Genomic DNA, 19,786 nt, shown 5'->3' with positions numbered 1-19,786 from the left:
GTATAAAAATGCCCTTCCATGTGTTGGGAGTGTGTTTTACCTGGAAGAGAGTTGGGGGGACCATTTTCTTTGCCAGATGACTCTGCACATGGTCCACTGCCTTCTTGGAAAATGGCTGCAAAAAAACATGGGTTGATTAAAGATGCAACGTTAACAGTAGTTTCAGTTCTGCTTCCTCTGTGCAAGAAGGCTGTCCCCTGGGTCAACATGCTGCTGCTGCTTGCTGCTGGGAGGCTCCAGAGGTAGCTGTGTGTGTGTGTGTGTGTGTGTGTGTGTGTGTGTGTGTGTGTGTGTGTGTGTGTGTGTGTGTGTGTGTGTGTGTGTGTGTGTGTGTGTGTGTGTGTGTGTGTGTGTGCGTGTGTGCGTGTGTGCCGTTTTTAAGTTTGAAGTTATCACATCAAAAATAATTATGACTGAAAAAGGTCTTAAGATGTTTCTATTTTTGCAAAAATGTTTAGTTTACTGTCTTAAATGCTTGTATGTTTTTGTCCATACTGAATGCTTGTCTCATTTTTAATGCTGAAATCTCATGTTGAGAAAGGCATTGTGAATAAAATATATTATCATTAGTTATCCCCATTAATTATGTGCTAGGTTGTTCCACAACATTAACCGCCTGCTTAAATAGGCACTGACGTTTATGATTGTAGCATATCGAGTTCTTAGGTGTTCGGTACTTTTTGCAAGACGTTGTATATTTTCTGTCTGCAAATTTGTGTCGACTAATCTAGAAACATGAAATTAAAAAAACTCTGACCAGAGCTGCAACCTGTGAACCGAAGTGGGATCAGCAAGGCGAGAGAACGAAAGCGTCTGCGGCATCCATTTAGGTGAAGCTGCTATCTCAGACACACAGCCAGAGGAAATGAAGCAGCAGCTGGATTTGGGTTTAAGGTGTTCTTCCCAACACCGCCTACCATTTAGGATGATTCCAGATAAAATATACAGCCAATAAAAATGAGGCGAACTCGATGGATGCCGGTGCCCGGTTTAATCCAGTTTTAGTGCTTCGTGTAGCGACATCAGCGTTTTTCTTTTTATTGTTTGGCCTAGCTGACACAAGATGAGTATGGAAGTATTTACACACCTGCGTCCTGACAGGGACATTTGCAAAATCAACTGATTCCCCTTCATGCAGCTGGGCAAACAGACAAGATTTCTCTGCACAATGAAAAGTCACTATCAAACAAACAAAGGAGGTTTTAAAATGTAATGCTTTAAATACATAACTTATTTTTATTTATTTATTTATTTAACACGTAAGGTCATTTGATTAATTATGGTATTTTAACCAGCAGTGTTTTTGTTTAGCTGCCTGGAAAAGTGAAAACGCATGACTGTTAGGTCGTTCATGTTAGAAACAACTGAGCATCTGGTTGTGCAGCCAGAACAAAGAGTGGTGGAATTGGGATTTCTATGACCTCTTTCGCAATCTCATAACTCGGACCTTCAGCCTTTGTTTACGTCCAGATTTACACAGTCTGACTTCTTCTGGTGCAGATTCACGATGCATTTCTCATGTCAATGACTTAGAGGTCAGACAAAATGCAGCGTTCAGACTTTGAACACTCTAGGACACGCATCTGATTAAGTTTCATATATGGAAGTGGCACAAATCAGATTTTTTGGGGGGTGAAGAGGTTGGAACTCGGACGTTCAGAGCGCCATAAAAAAGTCAGATACAGGGCACATTTTGGGAGAAAAACAAAAAAAATCAGATTTGAGTCGCATTCGCTTGTTGTGTGAACATAGTCTTTGGCGGTATATTCTTCAAATGGGAGAATTTTAACCAGAAAGACTAAACTTGGCATGTTGCTTGCAGAAAGTCTGGTTCAGAACTTTCACAACAAGATATGCCATTTAAAACACATAGCAGCAGCAACATGGAACCTGATCTGAGTTAGTGAATCATTTCAACTGACCAAAGGAGTTGAATAAATCCCACAATAGGAATGATTCATTTTCTGCTTTCACTTGAAGTCAGTGGCATACTGGAGGCCACCTGACCATCAGCAGGTGTCCTCTGTGCATCCTCACATGTGAACAGGACAGCAGCTCCTTCATGATGTAGACGTCATAAATCTGCCGGCTGCGGCTCAGACGCTCCTCCTCAGAGTCCAGGTTCTCGTATTCCTTGATCTGAAACAGAAACAGGACTCAGACTCACACGGCTTCCTGTGGGCTACATGTGGCTGAGCTGGATTATAGGGGCCTGATGCCACCTACCCACACACACACACACACACACACACACACACACACACACACACACACACACACACACACACACACACACACACACACACACACACACACACACACACACACACACACACACACTTCCGACTTACTTCTTCGTAGAACTTGAGCTGAGGCACAGCCTCGTCGATCTCATTCATACAGAAATCTTTAAACAGCAGGAAGCCTGGGAAAAAAAAAACAAAAAGACACAATGCGGTGAGAAAAAATACCCTACATGTTCACTGATGCAACTGATAAAACTGTCCATTGTATTATAATCATGAAATAAAATGACAGCTTTCCATATGATAGTGAAGTGACTCCTGAGTGACCATATATATTACATATATATGAATAATAATAACTAATAAAATCATGATCCTTTTAATTTGGTGTTAAAACAGAGGTCCTTTTTTATCCCACAGTAACATGAAATATGCTCCATTTTAAGAAATGCGTTTAATGTGGAAAAAAAGGCAATAGAGAATCACTGCCAACTTCTATGTATGAAAGATCTAAGATAGATACGACTGAGCTGTAATGTTTAGAAGCATGTGTTTCTATGATGCATTTGAGATCAGAGTTTATCATTGGCCAAAGCCTCACTACCTCTGAACCTACTTCACAAAAAATAAAATTTAAAAAAGAAAAAAAAGACTTCTCAGATTTTTCTATTAAATAAGACATCAAGAAGCAAATTCTAACTGATTGATTATGATGACAGATGGATGGACGATGAACAGGTATGATGGGCTGATAGCTTGCTGGCTAACAGATTGTTTCATGAAAATACTTGAATCAAGTTCTCCATTTCTCCAGACTGCACAGGAAGCATGTACTGATAGAAATCCTTCTCCCAAACATATTAATATATATTAATACATACACAGGCAGGATGCATGATCCTCAGTGAGAACAAACAGCAGCTTTACAGAATCTGTGAACCAAGCTGCAGCCTAAGAAACACAAAGGAAGGAAGCAGCCTGTTTCTGCCTCTGGCCCCACTGGTATGTTTACTGTCAGTTCAAACAAATGCTGCATTCACGGTCATTATGGAACAATTAGCACTCAGTGTTCTAGAATGAATTCGGTTGTCTGTATTGTTTCTGTTTCATTTGCCCTCACCATGCCACAGTCCATGTGCAGAATGCTGAGACTCTTCTTTACAGTCATTTGTAAGTAATACATTTATACAGTTGTATTTCAGGAAATGAAAAAAAAAACTATGAAAGAGGGAAAAAAAAGTATTCTTCATGAGCAATTTTGCAGAGCTGCAACTAAAATTATTTTAGTTATTGATTATTCTAACGATCGATTGATTAAAAAAATGCACTCTGCAACCACTGCTTCTTTTTAGCAATATCAGAAATACATTAAAAGGCACCACTATACTATTCAATTCCCTTTTAAATGAAAAAATCCAACCTTTAATTGTCTACAATGCAACTACAGTTCTTTAGTGAACTCTTGATTACTCGTAGTAAAGGATGAATTTGCAGTTAAAATATGTCAACATGTGAAAAGCTCAGGACTTATCAATTCAATGTAGAAAAGAAAACACGCGTTTTTGAGAAGAAACAGATGAAAGAAAGATCATTTCTTCTGTTAGAAATCCTTCTTAAAAGCTAGATGTGTGTCTAAAACAATCGTCAACTATCAGAGCTGAAATAACTCCAGGACATTAACCATCCAGTCATTAAACATCCAGTGAAACACAGTTGGCTCTCGATATTAAAATCAAACAGATTAGTTAAAAACATGGCCGTCTCCAATGTCCTGGCGAAGGACAATATGTCGCCGCATGGCGTCCCTAAATCCTCACAGAAACGCCACGAGGAGCTGAAGAGGTGAAAGAAAAACTCTTCCATGTTGCCTACAGAGATGAAACCCACAGTTGCCATGGTAATTGCATGTGTGTGTGTGTGTGTGTGTGTGTGTGTGTGTGTGTCTATCTGTGAACAATGGTGTAAAGACACAGATTATGTCGAAACGATCACACAGCCCTCCAGGAGGCCCGCTCCGTTATTATGGCCGACCTTCGAACTGCTTTCTAAAACCTGCATGCGAGACGTTTCACAGCTCCCCCGGTGGTCGTAGTACAGACTCACATCAACGGGGGAAAGAAGAGGGATAAAAACAGAGGTTTAATGAACTGAGAGGCACACTGCAACATGTTGCAGCTTTTATGTAACACGGAGCTGAGCAAACCACCTGATTCTCACTGCATCCTGAAGCCCGAGATGCTGCTAGTTTCTAACCCAAACTTTGTGTTAACGTAGGACAAAATGTCATCTCAAGAGTACTAGCAGGCCAAAAAATAAAACACTATATAAAAACTACAATCTTCGAATGCCTTCTTGAGAATTTATTTCCTGTTCAGCACTGAATAAAGCATAAAATACTTCAATTAAACAAATAATTTTGTAGAAAAGCCATGTGTAAATCACTGTAGATCCAAAAAAAGAGACATCTCAACAGTAATTTGTTGAGATGGAACATTAAAAAAAAACACCTGGAGTACTTGGTAAACCAACACAACTTAGTGAATAAAATCAGGCCAAAGTTTATCGACCTTGTCAGAGACTAAAAAGGTCGTATAGAAACTCTTTACCAGGCATTGCTGCTGCCAGATTGCTCAACAGTCATGTGTTGGTCATATTTCCACATTTTGGCTGAGTGTTTCCTATTTATAGAAGATGGTTCAAAATACCCCAGCTGGTATAAACCCAAGTTCACATCTTCTCTCTATTCCAGAAAGCTCGGACATGAAAAAGCAGGAGATTCAAAGGTGAACCTTTAATCTTGGCTGTCACTAAAGCAGACGCACCCAGTGTTCTTGTACTCAGTCCCCCTGTGGTTTCATCCGATTAGAGCCAGGTATTAGCAAAATTAGACTGCTAATGGGATCCAATTGTTGACACCAATCCTGACCTGGATGGAGACTTAACCTTGCCCATAATTACTGGGATTCCTTTCAGGAAATATATTATTTTCTTTTTAAGAAACAACAGTTTTGACTCTTCTGGGGAGTTTTGTTTTAAATCTGGCTTATAGAAATATATTTCGATGAACCAGAAAAAAAATTATCACACAGCAAATTCTTTCATCTACTGGTATTTATGCCTTACTGGAGGCACAAAATTCAGAACATTTCAAAGTCTGAACCTCCAGCATGGAGGGGAGAACTGTGGCCTACAGTGGCCCAGCTGAAGGCGCTCCAGACTGGGATGGTGGCAAAGTATCGCTCCCATTCACCGGTGGCTCTGTGTCTTACAAAATGCTTGAAACTCAAAGAAATTTCTAAGTCCAACCCTTCAGCTTAGAGGTGAGGATGTTCTCCAATTTGTGTGAAGTGTGGTCTATGTTACTTTGGAACCTCTGCATCTCTTTAGTACAGTCATGCATAGCGTCAACATCTGATGAAATTACCCTTTGCGTAGCCTGGTTGATTCACATCAAAGCGGTAGATAAAAACAATTCCCTATTTTTTTAAAAATTTGCTTAAAATCCAAATGACAGTTAGATGGAAACAGCTTGTGAATTAAAACATAATTTAGGGCTGCTGTCCACACAAAAGCTGTGTTTTCACTGACCATGTAATTGCATAATTTGGCATTTTGAAAACAAATTTGATTAATACAAACACGCCAAAAATACTTTATCGCATCACCAGACCTATTCATCAGTGATTGTAATCACATTTCTTATTTAATAAAAAAAAAAACGCAATGGCAAAATTGCATTTTGCTTGACAATAACGGAATATATATCAAAGTTGTGCGTACATTTATAATGGAAATGAAGCTAATGACAAAATTCCAAATGAGCTAAAAAGATTAGATGACTGCAGCTTTAAGACAAAGAGCATACACATCCTCACTAACAGAACATTAAACAGGTTAATAAATGCTAATATAAAGTAATGATGTAATACGTCATATGGTGACTTCACATATTCCAGATGTTATGAACTTAATTTGTCCATGCTTAATGCAATATTTAGTCAGTTGGACAGTCTTGCAGCAGCAGATGTTCACACCGGACACTAATGACACTGGCCAAATGACTAAAGGTCACTCAGTGATGGAAGCACAGATGAGAAAGAGGAAAGAAGAAAACAGACATATTGTTACCGATATTACCATCACAATAATTAGCAGCATCATTGCGAGGTTATCTAATATTGTGCTGCAAAAGAATCTGATTATTGAGAATAAAAAAGCTCTTTTTAAATAGAAGAGCTTTACTATGCAAGCTTAGGTTTCTTCCATGTATAGAGTGGTTTACATACATGATATATATATATATATATATATATATTTAGATAAATTGCTTGTTGCCTGGAAGAATATCTTTGTCGAGCAGATTAATGTGACCAGCATGATCTGGTTTAATTTTAACTTCATTTTCTGTCATTCAATTCACATCTGATCAAAAACATTCAGTGTTGCATGGCAAACAGAATCTTTGGCAAACTCTGAAGATTACTTTTTATTTCAAATGTTGCAAATTGATTACTGTGCATTATCCCATTATGAAATCAATAACATTTAAAATTCAAATATTTAAATATCAGATTAAGGGTATGGGAAGTAGACTGTTTTCATAACCTACTTTTTAAAACTTATTCTCATGTTAATACGACTGAACATGAACTCGACAGCAAGTAGAAAGCTGCTGGTCTCTCTCTCTGATTCGGTTCCAGACATGTTGAGACCAGCCGCCATTTGTTTTGGATTTTACGCCTACTATCGCCCATTCTCACGTCTTCCCTTCTTCTTTATCTCTTTTCCAGATGCGACGCATCATTTCCCCTCTGCTCCTCCGTTGACAATTGGGCTCATCCAAACAAACGGCCTGGAGCACAGCCGCGCGTGGCTTTCTTCCGCAGCAAAGAGCACCAGGGTGTCCGAAAGCTGTGCGCCTCAGCTGGCCTCACGGTGCGCAACTTTTCGGCGGTGGGGACTGGATGTGCACAAGAGGCATTAACAGAGGGGAAAAACAGCACTTCTTACGTCACAGAGAAGGGAGGATTAACCCTAATCTGTGAACACTTCAACACTACCCGTCTAATTCAACAAATAGCCTCCTCCAGAGAAGTCCCTGGCACAGACTCGTTCACCTCTGGTTGAAGTCAGACGTGGCTTTCCTGTGAGCTTCGTTTCATTAGTGGGATCAACCTGAACAGGCTAAAAATACCAGGCTAGCTAGTGGAGGCTGCCTCTGTGTTCTGTCACCTGCACAGACGCTGCTGAGTTCCACATGCACTGCAGAACATGTGCTGACCGTTTCTGACGACTGAAAACCGGTAGAGTACCTGCAGACATTTAAGAACCTTTTTTCTAGATTGAAATAATTTCCTTTAATCTTAAAGGAATCACTTTACCATATCTGTGTCCCAATGGAACATGATCCCCGTGACAAAAGCTCTCACACAGCCTGACTGCTGAGTCATTCTCTCTGAAGGGAGACTCATTTTTGACTCAGATCCCCATTGTTCCACCTATTCTTCTCCCCCCAAACACAATTCTCTTAAAGGAGAAGGACTATGTGTCTTCTAGGTATTCTGCCATTTTATAGCAAGTTATTATGTTAACGTTATTATGTTAATGTTAGTTGTTATAAATATGCTACATATTAAATATGTTATAAAAGAAAATTTCACATGTTGAAATTGGGGCTCTGTCTCTTTAAAAACTCCTGATCTTTCTTATTCTTTGCCTCCAGAAAGTCATCAAAACATGGTTCCTCTATTAATCCTTTAACAATGTTTTTACCAGTGCTGCTGTGAGAAGTGGCAACCGTAACAAGCTCAGCAGATGTCCAGTTCCACCAGATGTTTGCTAATTACTTCTGGGTAGTCTCAAGGAGCTGTGGGGGGGAGGCCTGCTCTGACAGGTGGCTGTTTGGTAGCTTGGAAACTGGAGCTCTGAGGAGGAGCTCGGCCCACCCAGGTAGATTTCACAGCTGAATGCCTGCCATGGAGATTAAACGATTGAGATGAAACTGAGAAAGAGTTCATTCTTTGCAACACTGGTCCTTCAATACAACAAAATCTAAATGTTCGTCCTCTTGGAAAGACAAAAAAAGAAACAATTAAGCTGACGTATAAAAACAGGACAGAAAACATGGAACTGATTACCTCAGAGATATCTCAAGTCAAATATTTAAGTATTATAATTAAGGGTGGCTCTTTAAGGAGTTCATTTTGATTAATTACATGGATTTTTGTGTTTAAAATGCCAACACAAATATTTGCATTCATTTTAAATATAAAAAAATCCCACGCCGGAACCTTTGCATTTTGTTTCTAGTACACCTGTAAATCTGACACACAACAAACAACACTTGCTAACAGTGTTGGACGACGAAGTCTCTTCTCTTGGCCCACTCAGAATTCATTTTTGCTTCAAAAGTGACCTGACTGAACAATGGAAAAGACTGTTATTGTGTTCAAGTTGCGCTAAAAGGAGTCATCCCATCAGTTAAGCTATTCAAACCTAAAATAGCATCTCAATGCTAAACATGTACAATCAAAACGCTAATGTCAGCATAAACAGCACTTTGCACCAATCTGATGGTTAACAAATTGAAAACAATGTCTTTGTAATTGAGCTCTTATATATATTCAACAGTTTAGCATCTAATGGGGTTTTTTGAGTCAAAGATCTTTATTTTGCAATTAACTCAAATATTTTCATGCAGTCCCACCATTACTTGTTTTACAAGGCAAAATAGAAAAGATTAACTTTCTACAGCTAATTTGTTTTTCACAGGAACAATTGTTCACAGCTCCTGCAGTGGAAGTCGACAATAGGCTGCAGTTAACTGCCCTGCCTAACTACAAAAGTAATGACCTTTATCTGGTCATAGAACCACCCATTTCACAAACATGCCGCTCTCTGCTGGATCAACTTTTGTCACAAGAGGCATTTTTCATCTTTATGCATCCGAACACACAACCATTGAGGCAGCTTTCTGCCTCAATGGTTGTTACACATGAAATGCATTAAATATCTGTAACAGTGGCATCATTTTGAGCAGTGCCCAGAAAGATTCAAACAGTCAATGTTCTAACTTCCTGCTATAGTGGACTGTACTATCATTCTGTTTTTAAATGATCATTATTGGCTTTGAAGTAAAACACATTATCACCTTTTTTTGAAATCTGCTCATCCGGAGCCGATAATATGATGTGCTTGTCATAACATCATATTACTAGAGATTAGAAATATCAAATCGTTTATAATGTACCTGGGGAAATTAATCAGGATGTTTAGTCAACCTCTCATGATAAAGATGAACTCTAATTGATGTTTGCCAACCTCAAAAACAGATAAGTGGGGATAATTATTTTGAAATAGTTTTTTTTCCGCCCTCTGTTTCCATAGGAACGTCAATAATTGCTCTGTTTCAAGCTATGATTTATTGGTGTGATTATTGTGTACTGTTTAGCAACATAAGAAAACTACTTAACATAAGTAGAAGAGTGAAGTGGTCCATTTCATATTGGATAATGTTATTAGACCCATATAAAGTGACGTAATATATAATGAGTTTGTAAGACTCAACTCTTCAGTGACAGATTTACAGTTAAAAACGTTTTAAATAATATCTATAACCACTTCTACTCTTATATTAGTACACCCTAGAAGAAGATGTGGTAATGCCATGCTGCCTCATACATTTTTTTGTATGATTTTCACACATCAGAATCAGGAGTAGAATCGACGTGAACGAGATGTTTTGTGGTACTATTGTAACAATAGTGAACTGAACAACAGCCACAGAAAAAAACAAGAGACATATTGTTCTTGGAAACATGTTAATTTGTAATTAGTTTCTTTCAGACACCAGTCACACAAAGAAATGTTATTTGTACCACTTAACTGCTCAGATACTAGATTTGATCATATTTTCAAATTTATTGATATTTATTGATCCTTGCATCAAACAAAGACTTTAGAAAAACAGAAAAACACTCCTGACAGTTTTGAGGGGTTTTAAACAACATTAACAAGATTTTGACAATAAATCAAAATTCTTATTGTGATAAGAAATGTATCACGGTAAACTACAATAAATGCATTTAATCTTTATGTAACTGTTTTTGCAGAGAAGCGATATTTGTTCACCATGCTAACCAAAAAGGTTGAGATTAACTCAACACTTTTTAAATGACACTTTCCAAATGCAACAGTCAACATAACAGTAGAAAATGACTTTTCTATATACAAATAAAAAGAAATTAAAAAGAAATCAAAACACTGGCAAAAAATGAACCCTAGCACCATCCAGTATGAAACCTCCACTAAACAACACAAAGCGTAACGAGCTGCTCAGGGACACTGCTGCTTTCACTGGGCATAAAGGACGTCAAAACAACCAGCAACCTGTAGAAAACGCTCTCTGTCCTCAGAGCATGAACCCTCTGAACAATCACATCATCATCTTCACCATCCATAGTGTAGCTATGAGATCCACGGCTGAGACTGCGTTTCTAAAACAGACTATCTTTCTGCTTACACACAGATTAAAGGACAGGTAAAGGACGCGAAGCAGATGAGGGGACGCAGGGCGGTGGTTTGAGCCGCACAGGCTTGGAGCTCGGATATTTTAGCAAATGGCCTTTTTAGAGTGCATACTTTAAATTAATGGTTACTGGTTTATCAAATTGTTTGATTATTTCAGTAACTGATTTATCATGATTAATATGATGGTTTCAGCTCTTATCCAATGTGAAAGACCAAATTAGAGAGCTATTAACTGATAGAAGTTTATTTTCAAAACCAAATAATTTCCTTCAGAGTTGTCGGACATTATAAATGAATGACAAATAACTGAATAAAACCTCAACTTCCAGCACTTCAGTTAAGGTAGAAGCATAAACAAATGTTACTGCATTGTTCATCATAGTGACTTTTACGTAACGGATTTTTATTGCCATTTTCTGTTCCTTGACAGAATGTGGTCATTGTTTTACTGCCTGGAACTGACTAACCTGCTGCTAAAGAAAGTGAATTTCAAAAATTCACAAATTTAATGTGTAAACGGGAAAGGAAAAACTAAAGTCTGGAAATAAATCTCTTCTTTGTGCCTTGTTTTCTGTTTTCACTCCAAGGTGACAAAACAGCTTTGTTTCGTTTTGAGCCAATATGGGAAAAGACGAAAAAAAAAAAAAAAAAAAGATCACGTGAGTCAGAGAATGACTTGACTGAGCTGCATTATACATACACTGACCTTTATAGGGTCGCAGAGAGCCACCATTTCTCTGTCTGGGGTGTGTGTGTGTGTGTGACAGACACTCATCCTGCTTCAGGATTCTGCAAACAATGTTATGTATTCTACTGACTGGGCTGTTCACTGATGGTTATTGAATAGCGTTAGCAGAGACCATGCTGGCTGCTAGCATACATCAAGTGTCTTGCACTGTGCGTTATGATTTTATGAAGACATTTCAAACATAATATGCAAACTGTTTGACAGCTGCAGTTGTTCTTTGATGATGCTTAATTCCTTTTCATCTTCTACCAACAACCTGAGCTCCAGAGCACAGCGCAAAGGTCTCTCACATGCAGCTGGAATTTAAAAGCAATCTTGAAGAATATTATAGAAATTCCTCAATGCACAGGGTGACCTATAACTGCTGAGGCCGCACAAAAAGTGGTGTGCAAGGAGAAAAATAATTTCCATTCTTTTTTTAAGGATATTTTATCTTTAAGACTTTTTAAGGACGCAGACTCTCCTGCCATGTCTAAACTAGGGGATACACCAATCCACTCTTTCACACCAATGCAAATATCAGAGTTTCAATATGGGCCGATATCAATCCGTTTCAGAAAATCAGAGCTGAACTGACCCAGAGTTTACTGATTTGCACATTTATTTGTTAATGTTACATCAGTACAACACTTAAATACACCAATGGCTTCACAAGCTTGGTCAAACATGTAAACCCAACTTTTAATTGTTGAGCCAGTGCAGTCAGGAGTAGAACAGGCAATGTAAAATAAACATTAACCTGACAAACACAATAGGTTGAAAGTGTTCGTCAAACATAAAAATAAACAAAGCTTTCAGATGGTTCAGAAAGTGCAATTAGGAATTCTAAATCTAATGTAAATTAAATAACTAAATGTGACGTCATTGAGAGCAGAAAGCATAGAATCAGTGCAAGCAGATCTGCTCTTCTGGATAAGGCGCACTGCCACTGATTTTTATCAAAAGCGGGACAGAACAGATATTAATATCTGATGGTTGCATCTTTAATTCAAACAGGACCAATACACTTTTAATAAAACAATTTTTTGTTCAATTTCTAAAGAGACTGTTGGGCTCCTTCAGTAAGAAAAGTTCATTCTAAATATAAAAATATTTCAAACTCATCACACTACAGATTTGGCATCTTGTTCAGTTTACGCACCTTTAAATACTTTTTTTGTTGTCAAGAACAAATATGTATAAAGATTTCAATAGAAGATGCAGGATTTTTTTTAAATACACAAAATTGGAAATGAATTCAGTTTTTATCAGTCTTCATGAAAAGCCAAACTGAGCTTCCAACCAGCATCCAAACCAGTGTATCGTAAGCCTGGAGGGCCACCAGGCTTTAATTGACCCCCCCACCATGCCAAATACTTATTTGTTTTTTTTTTTAAGGCTTCATAATTGACATTTAGGTAATGTCTACAATAACACATAATTTACCAAGTGATATTATCAAACTTCCTGCCAATTTTGAACCTTTTTTAACTCACAAACACAGCAGGCAGGCAGCAACCGACTGCCCCAGCAGTCTACCACCGGCCTTGGCAGGTTTTCAGGAGGAAATAAAAATATTAGCACTGGAATGCTAATGAATGATTGTGTGGTGGGTTTCCCCTGGAGACAACCATGATGAGCTGACTAACTTAGAAGGTTCCTGACTTTATCACCACAGCACTGTTTGACTACAGATCTTGAACAAATTGACACATGGAATTTGAACCTTGAAGGACTGTTTGCAAAAGTTGAAGAAATATTAACATACAGTACGATTCATACATGTGCTTAATGACGTGATTAGCCAACTGGATTGGATGCAGATTAGCAGCATAAGCAGAGTATCTCTGGGACTCCCAGGAGAACTGATGAATCAGCACGCCACACGTCCCTCAGTACAAGACGTTAACGCTAGCCTCCGACGTCTGAGTAAAACCGAGGTGTCTGCTAACACGTGGCGTGACCTTTATCGTGTCACTGGGTTTCAGGTTGTGAACAATGAAGGCTGAAAGCACAGTGGCACGCTTCAAAAACGTGTTCAAACCGAAAACACGATGAGGTCGCCAGTAGGAAACCGGTTGCATCAACCCAGGCCGCCTCTTGCACACACTGGAGGTTTCACACCACCAGTTACATGCACTAGTGTTCCCACTGGTCTGCAGAAGAGTCCCACTGACAAGTAAAAGGTGATGTTTGTGAGGGTGGAAAAGATTGGAATCTTTGAATGTAAGGTGAAAAGAATATATATATGCAAGTTTACACCACATTTAGAAAATTTTAAATGTGGAGGCCTGCAAGGGATCAGAAAAATAAAGATGTAGGGTTGAAATCATTAATCATAATGAATCAATTACAGAAATAATTGTCACTCAAAAGAAGGCCATTTACTGAAATAAAAACAGTAATTAAGCCCAAACTGTACAAAAAGCATCTATTTACAGAATAACAAAAATCTTCTAATTCTATAATCATTCAAATTCCCTTTGCTGTCCAATTATTAGTTAGTCCAAAAAAAATGAGTTCAAATATTAGCTCTAAAGGAATGCAGTTAATGCATTTTGATGTTACTTAAAGCAGAAACAGCTGAGCTTTCACATGTTGATTTCAGAAGCATGTTTTTTTTACCTGCTACAAATGATCAAGTGTCACTAAAGGAATGCAGTTTTCACATTTAAAAAGCCATTACTGTTTCATTTCTATACAAGACATTTTAAATATTGTATAAATGATTGAGCATATGATTAAGTGAAAATTGCAGAATGTGCGATGAATACTTGATTGAATAACAGATACATCACACAATACATAATTCTTCAAATTCTCCATTTCAAAACCATCATTTTCTAGATTCTCAACTAGTTTTCCAACAGATTGTATTATTCTATGAACCTCTGAGAAAGGGAGCTTTTATTTTTATGTTCTGATAATGTCAGCATCAAATTCTGAACCATGTTCAAGTTTTGTTTTGTTGCTTTTAGTTTCCATTTCAGCCACCAATACGGTGGCTCGAAATTCAGACGGTTTTCCCTTGATCGGTTCTGGTCAAAGCCAAGAATTCCAATCATTCTTCTTCGGCAACCAGAAGCAAATGCTTTGATGTACTTTCACAAAAATCAGATAAATTGGATTAAATGTTCCAATTTAATTAAAGATGAGTGCTTTGAAGAACAAATGGGAATAATCTTGTACAGTAATAATTTCATTTTCTGTCATATTTAACCCACATACTTCCAAACAAAGAGCAGCACAATTTGTCTCTTTTGGTGTGTTAGAAAATTGAAACATGATGACAATTAAACCAGCAGCTCAGACAGCAACCAGCATCAGCCCAGTGCAACTCCACTTTCGTTTCAATTCTGGAAAACGGACCTTCAGAATTTGGATGACATGGTCCAACATTAAATGAGAGTTCTCTTTAATATTGTGATTGCTCTATTTGTTTTCAAAATTTACAAAACAAAAGGAAGTTTTCTGCTTTTTTCCCTCCATATGATTCATAACATACTTAAAGGATGCTCTAATCAGGTTTTTGGGGTAAAAAACCCTGAGTGGTCCATTTTTGAGTTTTAAATCAAAGTGAATTTATCTGCAGATAACCGAAAAAGCAAAATGATCAACAAGTTAGAAACAAACTGAGCTTATGATTTTAAGTTCAGTTAAAATCATAAGCTCATAAAATCATAAAATCAAAGATAAAGAGTACTATCAAATTGGAAAGTCGTGTGAGAAATTACTTCATTTTCAAAAGAAAATTGAAAAAGGGATTAGTGTGTAGAAACCTAAACTTATTTTCACATGTCATTTTCTTAATGGGCTAAAACTTTTTATTGAAAAAGGTCAGTTTATTTTATTTTATTTTTTTCAAAATTGCTGTGTTTCCATTAAGAAAATGTATTAAATGCCATTAGAGGTTTAATGGAAACAGCTTGTATGATGTTTTTATGATGTGAAACACTTTGAACTGCCTCATTGCTGTTGACTGGGGAAGAAGTGTTGCTGTATAGTTGAACAGAACCGAGTTACATGACGTCTCTCCGTCATGCAACGCTTTGCAGGTCTTGAGCGATGTGGTTTAGTTGTCCAACAATGCCGAGGCAACAAGATGAGGGGCATAAAACAGCCCTGAAGATATTAAAGCTTTTACAACCGAGCTAAGCACATCCCTGCATGGGGAGCTAAGGGGAAGACAATCTCATACCACAGCTGTAGTGGGCGGGCAGAACGGTAGGAGGGGGTTATAAGTGCACTCTGAGGGGTTATTTCTGCAAACAACTGTCCTAGAGCTGCGACGGTTAGACGTGGTAAGTCGAAGCGGCTGCTGTGGGATCTCTGGAATAGAGACGGTGTGAATCATGATTGGTGAATAAACAGCCAGGTGGCTTAGGCACTGTGCTGACATCAGAATCCGCGCTGCGGTGCTTTCTGGGAAACGCCGACCACAAGAGGGTTTCTCCTTTTACACCCCACCACCCAGCCCACCCTGAAATATCCCCCTCCGCACCTCTGTCTCCCTGCGATTCCCATCACCTGTTTCATTCCTCCTTTAATCAATTTCATTTCTCTCCGTTGACTAGCAAAATGCAGCAGTTCTGGCACGGTTACCACAGCAACCGCAGTTGCTAAGCAACCCACAACTCTCCATCACCCGTTCCAGAAGTCTGACAGATGGAGAGGGAGAATGCCAGAGCAAAAAGTGAGGGAGAGCAAAAAAGAGAGAGAAAGACAAAAAAAAGAGTAAGAAAGAAAAAAAGAGAGAGGAGCAGGAAGAGGTGGGGAGGGGGGGGTACATTAGAAGAGAATAGAGAGAGAAAAAATGAAGAATAAAAATGGAGGAAGAGCCACAAGGCAGAGAGAGGCAGGGATGATGAAATCCAAATCAACTTGTGAATGACCCCCTTCGTCTACCCCTGCCTCTCGAGTTTAGCGTCATATTTTATAGCTTTCATTTTAGAAAGCAATCGGTGCCATCGTAACTCACAGCCACAAATCCAAAATATCTAACAAACAACCAGGGGGAAGGAGGGAGTCGGCTGGAAGTCCAATAAACATGCAGACACGATCATAACCCAGGAGTACAGTAGCCCACTGATATGAGGTCGGACTGTCTTCTAGTGTGAACGCACCCCGTATTAAAATCTCCATTCTGCGATAAATGAGCAGGTTGGAAAATGTTTTGTGCCCTCGAGATACAGACGACTAGCGAATCGCCAAAGATCTCATCTAAAAGAAATATGAGCTTTTTAATGCGTTTTTAATTTGGTTTCTATGATGCTGCAGATTAAAACAAGACTAATGAAAGCTCTGAGACAAAAACAAAACAGAAGTAGTAAACACAGAGCAGGGCGCATTAGTGAACTGGCCGCAGCTGTGAAATCAATCATCCCGCTAGAAAACTATAATTTACTGGTATATTAGAGTAGAAACAGCTCCCAGATCTCAACGTTGCCATGGTAAAGTGTTTCAAATGCCTGCTTCGCCTCATTACTGGATTGTAAATATCATAAAACTATCTGTACAGTAGGGGAGTGGTGTGTGTGCCAAAATATTCATAAAGTCTTCTGACTGATGGGCGTTCTGTTCTGCCTCTATCAGTTATAAATGAGAACATTTTGTTTTCAAGTCTCGCTCTGCACAAAGTGGTGACCAGAGATGCACTGATCCATCTCAATAGTGATATCACGATCACAATATTTGGCAAACGATACAATTCAATACGATTCGATGCACTTTTAAATTTTCTGAAAGATTTTAGAACAACAAAGTGATTTTCGCGACATTTTGTGTTTCTTAGACTTGGATTTAATTAACTGAAAACTGATTAAAAGCACCAACTATACAATACCTGACTGATTGGACAGAGTCCAACAGTCCCCAGCTGGACACAATGAATCAACGATGCAGTGTAAAAATGTGTTTGTCATTTTATTTATGTGGATTTGAAATAAAACTCAAAGTTTCAACAATGATCTGGGAGCTGAGTGAGGAGATGATCAGCCTCTGTCAATATGCCAATGATTCCACTTATGTTTTTCTTGTGGACATACAGTGGCTTCATTTTGGAGTAAAAAGAAATTTTTTTGGACTACAGGGAAAAGGCTATTCTACCTTAGCTCCCAGAGTTAGCCATGGCTGTAAGCTGTTTACTACTAGCTGCTGGGGGAGTGGCTCTGCCTCACCCCGTAGTGATTGACTTCTTGCAGCTGCCCAGCGCCGCCATTCCCCTGCTTGGATCTCTGAGTAACTGCCTCAGTGTGTGATACTCTTTGTCAGTTGCTAATAAGAATGATCGATCCGCCATCATGGCAATCTTCACTGCACCAACACTGCAGTTGCAGGTTTCCCGTCTTTGTTTTCCAGCTCAAAACAGAGCGCCACTGCATGCTGCGTGTTAATTCTTCAGGTAATCCTTCATATACAGAACAGGAATCACTAAGCTAAAAACAAATTACAAAGTGGACACCACTAGTCCCTCCGAGATCCAAACTTTGCATTAATTTCACAATCTCACTGCTTTTGCCGCTACGCCGTTCGCACCACTACTCCGTTCTGCTTAGCAACAAAACATCTTTCGTTGAAGATTTGAAATTTCCAAAAAACAAAGGAATCTAATGTTGCATTTTGTTTTTTATGTTTGGAAGCTCATCCCATTTCACATCACCGGAAAAATTATGTGAAACTTTTCTGGTAAATGCCAAAATGTTTTTGACATTTCTCTGACATTTGGAAAAATATGGTTTATTTATTTTAGCATAATTCCAGTTTTAACACAAATTAAAAACTGGTGTGAAGTTTATAATATGCACTTTAAGCACAAGTTGAAAGTGGGGGAGGCGGAGTCTTACTGCTATGCCGTCACAAACCAGACATGTTAAAAAGACACTATAAGCTTATGGACCCCTAAGGTTTAACGTATCGAGACTTGGATGAAAAAGAAGTTGATGTAGAAAATAAAGTGAGTTTTGGAAGTGGAAGCTCAGTGAGGAACAAGGAAGATTTGCTGAAATCTGGGTTTTCTGCAGCCATGGGGGTCACAAGAGCTGATCGTAGTAAAACGAGGCACAGCATGGCAGAGTCTCTCTGCACTGCAGCTTTTCACCTCATGCACAAAGACACTTGGCCTGCTGCTTAAAAGCAAGACTTTAATGGATTTCTGGGAAGTTTCTGGTTATTGTTTGTCTAAATGCACCAACATGAAGATCAGGGGAATGCATGGAAATTATTTCTGAGTCGTAATAGTAAAGCAGAAGTTTAGGTTTGTCTGTCATGACAGAACCGATAAAAAACAAACTGTCATCTCCACTGTTCCAGAAGATTTCTTAGAAAATGTCCAAACAGCCACCTCATGCAAAATGATTTAAATATAAAATAAGTAAAACAGCTGGCTAAGCCAGAGTTTATTGCAAAATGGCTGAAGACAGTTCTGCATTTTTTGAGCTCAGTTATCGGAATAACTGGACAACTGGGAATACAGTACCTAGAAACAACAGGTTGTGGCCAACGTTTCATCTCATGTTTAGTCATTTAAATCGGAGAATTTAGCTTTATTCCTTCTTTCTGTTACGAATAAGCTTGTATTTGAAGATGTTTATATTAAAATGAGGTTGTTTTTTGTTTTTGTTTTTTCACAAAAAATGTATTCTTTGTCCAACTTAATATCTGAGGCCAAAAAAAAGGGATGTGATAAATTTGTATTACTATAGCACTACATGGGCTTTTCTGCAATAAATACTATATATAATAAATCCAGCTGCAGGTAAATCATTTTAGAAATCGATTGATCTAAGTATTAGTCTGGAAAAAAAATTGGCACATTCCACAGATTTTTCATTTTTCCATTTAAAACTATTGACACAATAAAATGTACTAAATGTTTGCAAATTAGATAACTAAATTCCTTTTTACATTTCATTGCCTAAACTTTAAATACAGCATTCTGTTAGTGAAGCCTTAATCATTTGTAGCAAAGGATACATATGTAGCACCTGTTTACTTAACAGATTAAAATATTTGCTAATTTGCATATTTTAATGCATTTCTAATATTGTATAGAAAGGTTTATGTCGTTAATATAAAAATATGCAGAATGTGCACATTTTCTTATCTGAATTGATTAATTTTCAGAATAATTCTTAACTGCAGCCCTACAAATGCCTGATCCTGCTGTAATCTTAGGCATTTATAGTTTTCTAAGGAGCTCACACCTTTTCTGGACAAAAGAAATTCCCAAGTATTACTGACTTATTAAAAGAAATCCATCTTGCATGCATGTCCAGACCAAAACAGA

The 19,786-nt window shown here is 38.2% G+C and overlaps 1 protein-coding gene across 3 annotated transcripts in view; it reads right to left on the bottom strand.

Moving 5' to 3' along the window:
- grk3 (G protein-coupled receptor kinase 3) overlaps window positions 1-19,786 on the bottom strand; it is a 75,467-nt gene that overhangs the window by 32,591 nt on the left and 23,090 nt on the right. For all 3 annotated transcript variants that reach the window (XM_055060776.1, XM_055060775.1, XM_055060774.1), the window contains exons 3-5: window positions 2,352-2,425; window positions 2,038-2,139; window positions 41-115 (exon numbers count right to left, since the gene is read on the bottom strand). In XM_055060776.1, coding sequence (XP_054916751.1) covers window positions 41-115; window positions 2,038-2,139; window positions 2,352-2,425 — 251 coding nt within the window. The remainder of the gene's footprint in view (window positions 1-40; window positions 116-2,037; window positions 2,140-2,351; window positions 2,426-19,786) is intronic.

This window comes from Poeciliopsis prolifica, unplaced genomic scaffold (genome assembly GCF_027474105.1).
Source record: "Poeciliopsis prolifica strain line A6 unplaced genomic scaffold, Auburn_PproV2 SCAFFOLD061, whole genome shotgun sequence".
Classification (NCBI taxonomy): domain Eukaryota; kingdom Metazoa; phylum Chordata; class Actinopteri; order Cyprinodontiformes; family Poeciliidae; genus Poeciliopsis; species Poeciliopsis prolifica.
Note: the sequence above shows the minus strand (reverse complement) of the source record. Positions and strands in the feature narration are given on the sequence as shown.